This window comes from Tachypleus tridentatus, chromosome 10, assembly GCF_004210375.1.
Source record: "Tachypleus tridentatus isolate NWPU-2018 chromosome 10, ASM421037v1, whole genome shotgun sequence".
In the NCBI taxonomy this organism is placed as follows: Eukaryota; Metazoa; Arthropoda; class Merostomata; order Xiphosura; family Limulidae; genus Tachypleus; species Tachypleus tridentatus.
Genome location: NC_134834.1, coordinates 130,326,251 through 130,334,948, shown reverse-complemented (window position 1 = coordinate 130,334,948; position 8,698 = coordinate 130,326,251). Strand labels below are relative to the sequence as shown.

Genomic DNA, 8,698 nt, shown 5'->3' with positions numbered 1-8,698 from the left:
ATATTTTTGTCACTTGGTTTAACTCCTAAAAGTTTTTGTATTGAAAAATATGCCATTAAAATTCCATTTTTGTATATTTCTAATAATTAGTTTTCTTTCAGTTAGTGTTCATTACTTCAAAATAATTCAACTGAAAGCTCAGTGCATAAGTAGTTCATAATCACAAGTAGGATTGATGTAGTTATATTTCTTTTAGTACAAATGTTTTAACTTATTGTTAAGTAAAAACTGAGATGAAAACATAAAAGCTTAAAAAATACTTAGAAAATTTATTTGATATTTTGTGATTTCTCTACATAATCTGAGATTAATACATGTTATTGCAAATACTTTCATAGAAGCACATAAGTGTGCTTTGTTACATATTTCAAAATAAGAATGCAAGAACTTTTGCTATGCAACTTTACTGATAAGAACTAAATTCAATGTTTAACTTAAGCTTTTTGTGTAAACAACCCATTTTTCCAAAATTTAAGATATATTGCAGTAATCACAAGCTCAGGTTTTACATACTAAAATTGTACATAAAATCATTATAATAAAAAAAAGACATACAAGACAGATACAATTACCATGTCAGAGACAATAACATCAATCTGTGAATTTCTGATGCATTAACCATAATTAAAAGAAATATCTGTGTACTAAAATTTACAAATTTTATTCATTTTCACAAATTTGTGCACAGACTGCCTTTTCTTATCCAACATAGTAACTCTGGAAAGAATTTACATTGAGCCAGCAGTCTTACAGTATGTAAAATAAACTTAAGTTTAAAACAGATTTAAATCAACTATTCAGTTCAAAGTTAGTAAAATCTATGACTAATGACACTTCACACAGTTCAGATTTTTAAAACTTTAAAATCACAAATTAAGATCTTACATTTCAAGACATTGTCTTGGCCATTTTAATTTTTTTTTTAGTTAAACTTACAGACATGCAGAGTATTAATGATTTATTTAACCTTTGTTTATACACATTTCATTTAAATTTCATATTTGCAGAAATAGAAAAACTGAAAGGTTGTCTATTAGATGTACAAGCTTAAAACATGGAAAAAAGCATTTATTTACTTTTTTTCTACTTGTTGGAAAAAATTACTCTTATTTAAATTTAAGCTGCAGATAATTTTTCTCTGCATGTTAGGTAGTTCTTTTCTTGTATGGTGATTTTTGTTAGATGTTAACATAATACAAGAGACCAAGGCCACCAATAATAGAAGAACTACTGGCTAACAACAGTGAATAGATTGAACAGAGAGAGAAACCCAGTCAGAAAAAAAGCAGACTAGTATTTTATATTAGTATTCAAAAGACAACATTCTAGAACAATTTGAACCCTTATTAATAATAACAACCAAGTCAAGTTTAAATCAATTTTAATCAAAGCATACATACTCAAATGTGTACACTGATCACTCATTAAAATAGTTAAATAATAAGTAGAAAGTGTATATAAAATAACATTTATCCTTTTTAAGCTGAAAATGTACTTTTCTACACATTTCTGTACTTTGGAGAATTAACTCATTATATATCAATTATCTCGTATTAGTAAAAACAAAGTACTTGAAATGTACCATACTCAAAATAATGAACAATAAAAATATTTAACATATGTTAAATTCTGGAAAAAAAAAAAAAAAGGCTCTTAAGCACTGTTATAAATATGGTTCTAGACTCAATATTTAATTTTATTTCAAATATAAAAGCACATGCACTGTAGTAATGAAGGTGGAAATATCACATTCCAAAACAAATTTTATGTGCAGTTAAAGATACCTGGATAGTCTTATTCTTATGTAGATCTTGCAGCTAGAAAACATAAGCAATGACGAGATACAAAGTAAGAACTACTTCCTTGTGCTAAATAAATGAATGGCATATGTTCCCTTTCACTACTGTATCATTCCATCTTTTATCTTCCAATGTAGTTTTGCAAACAGCACAAGCATGTTTAAGTTTACTTAATTAATATTAAAAACAATGGTTTTTTCACACACTTGTAATTTATAAAAGTAAAAACATCTTCATTTAGGGACATATATGAATCATTCATAACAAAAGCTATTTTAACATCATAGTATATCAAACAGTTTTAATGTTTAAGTATAAAGTTTCATTTGAGTATCAGTGAATGAGTTCTCAAAAAATTTAATCATAACTAAAAAATCTACTTCAAAAAAAATAAGTAAAAAATGTTTTTAATTCTATTTACTTTTTAATTTATGCATAGAAGTTTAGTAGAACCCTTTACAGCTGTTAGTAAAAATTCATGTTTTGTTCGAAGAAATATTCTGTTAATATAACTTCAAAGCATGCTTTTTTTTCTTATTTTACCTTTTACACTCATTTAAATTGAGATTTAAGTGGTTTTGACAAGATACTGAACCTAGCAGCAAAGACGTTGGTAATAACGAAAGAAGAAATTAGGTTTCTTAATAAAATACTGAAACTGAGAATATTCAATATTTACAGATATTACTATCCAAGTAGCCAACACTGATAATTACTGAAAAAGTATAATAAAACCACTGGCGTTTGTGATTTACTAGGAGTACTACATCTGCAACATTGTTTAACAACACCTGCATTTGTTTAATGAAGGTAAACCCACATACACCAAAATGTCATTTCAAAGCTCTCTTGCAAGTGTTTAATTAAAGATAAACTATGAACCAACTCCATAACATTCCAATGGTTTTAAATCTGATCAAATGGTATTCCGAATAGTGTTTTTTATCAAGTTTGAAAATTTTATGGTACCAGAGTTGCCTCTCTTCTGGAAAGGAAGTTTGATGTAGTAAGATGGTATAAAAAAAATAATAATCAGTAGCAAACAGAGTTCTGGAAATTCTTCAAAGTATCAAAATGGCTAAGCCCCCTAAGCACTGCCATACAAGAAAACACAAAAAAACTGCTGTTGAAGTACTTACACATTCAACACCAAAGATGGTATTTTTACTTCTTCCATTATAGCAATGTTTATGCACTAAATGTGCATTGCAGCTCCAAATTTGAAGGGTACCTTTCTTGCAGGATTTCTAACAAAAGATAACACCTTTTCTAATGTATGGAAAGTCATGAAGATGTTTTTGAGATTCTTTTAGAAAACTGTAGAGACAGTTTTGATTCTCATGGAAATGCTCATGTGGAGATGAGTTTCAGTACTAAGAATTACTTAACTATAGATAAAAGGAATGTGGAAACTCAAGTACTTATGATGTTATCCTCAATATGCAAATAGATCATGCAGTATATTAGGAATGCAAGAGTTATACACTCCAATTGCTTCAACAAATATGTCATGCCCAAACTGAAGTAAAAAACAAAAACAAGGCTGAGAATACTTAACTGCAAAGCCATGCAGATAGAATAAAAACAAAGTTTCCATGGCAGAACAAGCACCATCTCAGAATGATAAGAAAATTAAATAACTTTATTAAGAGAGCAAAACAGGCTAATGATGGTGCAAGTTGTTCTAAAACAATATCAATGATGCACAGTTATGTAGCAGAATACTTCTTGTCAGAGGTATGTGATATTAAAGTCTGTTTTGGGGGAAGGGGTTATACAGTTGGTTGTTATGTATGATCTTTTCACTAGCAGATTTGAATGACCTTTTATATACTTAAGTGAAAAAAGAAAAAAATACAATGAGTCATACTATCAGTTGCACTTGGAAGTAAGATTTGCTATACAATTATCAAATAAGCTATCTACAGCAAAACATCATTTACACAAGCTTCATACGTAATAGAGGAAGGTAAAAATTAATATTGAAAATAGGAATTCAATACAAAAGCTTATATTTGTACGATAGTAGTCTCTCAAAAATACGTATTGTGGTTCACATAATTCCAAATTTAAAACTCAAATATATCACCTGCCCTATATTGATATATTAAAATATCCTTTTAATGGGGGAAAAATTCTCATAAGTGATACACATATATTTAGACATACACACAAAGAAAGTATCATGTTTCCCAATTCATTATTTTATGCAATGGAAACCCACAGTTTCCTTAACTTGCATACGATAGTTCCTTCCAGCTCAAAAATAAATGATACAGAATCTCCCACACATATAAACACAAGAATTATAATTATCAAACCAAATCCAAGCTATTTCTTTTTTTACATATATAAAAATGTTAAGATTCTATTTACAATAATGTATGACACAAATTATTGTAAATCATGTCCTTTACTACTGCAACAAACAAACAATATAAACTACAGATTAAGTCAATGTTGTGAAAAAAGTTGGATACAACAATTTCAAAGTCCAGTATTTTCACTGTATTTTCAACTGTCCATTGCATATGCAATATTTTAAAATGATGTCATGTTACCTGATACATTCTCTGAACAAGCCAACTCATTTATTAAAATGCTATAAGAAATACATTTTCTATACAATTAAAAGCTAAGATGTTATTAATGTACGAAAAATGCAAAAAAAAGAAAAAAATAAGTATAAGTCATCATACTTTTCTTTAGCTCCCTCTTAGAAAAAAATCATAGCATAACTCAAATAAATATACATATGCAACCCACATCCTCTTTTTAATGTCTTACATATATCTATTACAAATACTATGATCTAATTTACGTTAATGTACATGTAAGATATAACAGAAAATAAGCAATAAATTAGTAATATTCTGTTAGCTTTCAAGTTCTTTACATTATGAATACTAATAATATCTTTGTTAAATATCTAAAATATGATGGAACAGTCAAACATTTATTACAAGTTGGCAAACTATTGAAATTTTTAAGGTTTAACAACAGTAACAAAATCACACTTGACTTCAGATCATTTTTGAGAGGCTTGAAAATTCTATATTTAAACACGTCTGAATAGAAACAAAAGAACATGCAGGATAAACATTTTATTGTTATCAGACCTAAAAGCTTCAATCTTGTCACTTCAAATAAGAAAAATGAGAAATGCAAACTAGGGCAATTTAAACAAATGCAATAGAGATAAAAGTATCTGATCAATTTTGCATATCAATTCAGAAACTCAATATACTAAAACACGAAATTATTGTAAATAATAAGTCACTTAATATTGTTCTTTAAAAGTCTTGTGTTTTAATCACAGAAAACTTCTGCATGTAGTTGTGAAGTTGTGTACATAAATTTCAAAAACTGTTCAGGCAAGCTTCTAAACACAGTTTTCTATTTTAAGCATTAATAATTTTATAAAAAATACAGAATATAAATTACACTAAAAATATATATATTGGTAATTATACAAACTTATGATCAGTTTTCAAACTTAGCAGATCTTTTGTCACACATTGTAGTTTGGTAATTTGGTCTGAGGTTGATGTACAGATGTCACAAAGGTAATAAATGAAGCAACACTAACAAGAAAAAGTTTTTGCCATAGATCTCTTACATCTTTAACATACACATTACACAAGATAACAAATAAAAACAGAATGCCAGCAAGTTCCAGTCTTTTCTTCCTGTTCCAAAGAAGCAAGTACACCTAAAGAAGTAAATTATAAAAAACAAAAATCAAATAGTAATAGTTCTACAAAATCTTATCCAAGCATTACTTTCAATCATTGAAATACATGACTAACAAATTATTTTTGTCCTAAATATACAAGAATTCACTCTTGACAACTTAGAAATATTGTCAATTACGTACCTGGTTCAATAAGGTACAGATTAAACATAATAAAACTAAGAAAAAAATAATCTTAGTAAATACACATACCTGATGTCAATAACAAACATCCAACTTAATACACAAATATCACTAATTCAGTATTTCTTGCAACAGATGAAAACCTCAGAAAAATTTAAAACTTAGCTAGAAACTTATTAATGTTATATTCAAGATGTAATGATAGATGTCAAAATACCAACTTTGGAATGTACAGAACCAAAACAATTGAGCACTGCTATTGGTACAGCAAGAAAAATATAGCAGCTCTGTTATTGCTACATATTTTGTAAATATAGCTGCACTATTGTAAATGCTGTTTTTGATACTGACATTTTCTGATAATTTGTTTTTGTCAGTCAATAACATAAGAATGACAAATGGTAAATGGTATTTTTTATTGCTACAATAACAGACTTTTCCAAAAACCCTATCCATATTCATGGATGCTGCTCTGACAGAATGATGAACAAAAAATAAGTAGAAATGACAAAATGATATCTGGTTGCTGTAGAGAACAAGTTCAATGCTGACACAACTGCATGATTGCATCAAAAATTATACAATACTATTACATATCTGAAAATTTTCTTAACTAATTATTTGACATGAAATCTAAACTACTCTATTCATATGAATACCTTGAATTATCAACTGAAGTATCTTAACCAAAAAACGTTTCTGCTAGAACTGTCCACCTCAGGAATTCAATAAACCATTTAATGGACTGTATTTCTAAACTAGTTTTTTACATAATATTAAAGTAGTTTTTACACTTTACATAGTGTTATCTACATCTTGAAATTTTATTAGAAAAAAAATGTTCATAACATGCTTTTGTATAAAAATATATTGAAACGGGTACAATGACATTCTGGCACATGATGTGTAACATTACCACTGTGGCTAAAGTGTATACTATAAAAATAAGCATATTATATTCCTGATAACCCTTACAAACAGCAATGCTCCTTAAATTGGTCCAGATTTAGAAGAAATGTGAAGATTTAGTTCGAACTAAGAAACACTAAAATTTAATTCAGAGACAAATTATTGCATTAATGAGTATGCCACAATATGCTCCAATGACTCATTAATGGTTATTTAAATAAAAACCAAACCTCCTATGAGCTTTATCTCTGTACAAATTATAGATAAAGTAATAATGCATATTTATCCACGTGTGAAGTTTATGGTGTCAACAGGTCTGAGGTTATAAGTTAAAAACTACTATGAGAATATCAATTGTCCAACTTTGAGAAAAACATGTTTAAAATTTAGATGCAAAATTGTGACTTTAAGGGTCTTTGTATAGTTAAAAAAGGTAGACCACATACTGAAAATTGTGAAAAGTACAATCTTGATACCTTTCTGGGTATTAAATGGTATATGCTACCTTACTAAACATTCTAAATTAACATCAAATTTAACCAAAGATACAAATAGTAAATATAACAGTATTATAGGCAAATACAAAGAACATTTTTTATATATTATGTAGTATTATATAATAGATAACCAGCAAGCCATTACTCAATTTGAATTAGCTGAATATGTCAAGCAGCATAGGAAAAACTAATTACATCCAAATTAATATATATATTATACACATACAAAAATATATAAACTTTATACAATATAATTATTTACAATATACAAATGACTATAATTTATAGTTTCTTTTAACATTGGAACAATGCTATTTGCAACTGCTTAGAATTTTCAAATGTAGCATCATTCCACTAGCCTCTTCTAGCAAACTATAGTGCTAGGAGCAGTATGCACAGCTTTGTATATTACATACTGTCATACTTTATGAAGAAAATTCAGAAATAAAATAAATTCAAACAAACATGCCAAAAAACGTACTGATGAATGTCACATGCCCAAATCAATAACCACATTATTTATTTCATACTAATGTGAATCATTTCTTATTTTCATAATTTAAGCTGTGGCTGTATTTACACTTTTTTCACGGGACTTAATAATGAAAGTAAAAACATTGTTTTTAATCGGCAAACTGCCTTTACCCAAGTTCATGAACAATTTCTAAAAATGTATTTTGTTTAAACTAACTTTTAGCTAGTTATTATATTTTATGGCTTTCTAACTCTATGAATATTCTTAGAATAAATAACACAAAATCTTGATAAAAGGAAATACACTATGCTTTGATAATCCCATTCGAAAAGTTTTCATGACTGTCTTATGGAATATGAATTAGAAAAGCCAGAGAAAAATAATCAGTACTTAATCTAACCATCTAACACAGTCTAGATAGAAAGCAATGTATATATATTGCCAAAGACAAGTATTCGTCACTCCTCTTACTTTTTGCATCCCGTCTTGATACCATACTCATAACATTATGGTATACCTTCTTCTCACTAGATCTGAATGGGATGGTATATCATCCATGTATGTGTGTGTGGGCGTGCATGTAGATATAGATACCGTATGTCACCAGCAGCTGTAATTATCAATGGAATAAAAAATCTTCCAGTCTGTCAGTTATCCATGCACCATGATGGCAGAAAGTACAAGTTTGCATCCCCAAGAAAACACACTTGGCTATCCCCAGCAATTAAACAATGTTCTTTGGGGCATCAAAGACAGTGTCAATGATTTTTCTGATATGTACATGCTAGGAAAACAAGTAGAAAGTGATTTAGAGTATGATACTGAATAAATACTTGCACAATCTTTAGCCACAGATAAGAATAGTAGCAAAGTTTATCAACTTCAGCCCTCCACCTTTTCTTCACACAACCCTCATGGCATTTGCCATATACCAAAATGCATAAATTCGGTATTAACTTATCTAAAGAACAAATTTTCTGAAGTGTTCAACCCTTTTCAAAACCTGCTAATTGATGAATCTCTGGCGTTCTTAAAGGGATGCCTGGATTTCAAAGAATATGTCCCATCAGAAAGATAGATTTGGAATAAAGATAACTACTCTGATTGTGAAAAAGTATTACACAAGATTGTATATAATATG

At 28.4% G+C, this 8,698-nt stretch overlaps 1 protein-coding gene across 5 annotated transcripts in view; it reads right to left on the bottom strand.

Annotated features, from left to right (window-relative positions):
- Positions 1 to 244: 244 nt before the first annotated feature.
- Positions 245 to 8,698, bottom strand: part of LOC143230307 (vesicle-trafficking protein SEC22a-like) — a 30,566-nt gene continuing 22,112 nt past the window's right edge. For 4 of the 5 annotated variants that reach the window (XM_076463584.1, XM_076463585.1, XM_076463586.1 and 1 more), the window contains one exon: positions 245 to 5,511. In XM_076463584.1, the coding sequence (XP_076319699.1) occupies positions 5,311 to 5,511 (201 nt within the window). In that variant the 3' untranslated portion in view covers positions 245 to 5,310. The other variant, XM_076463589.1, reaches the window with a different exon arrangement.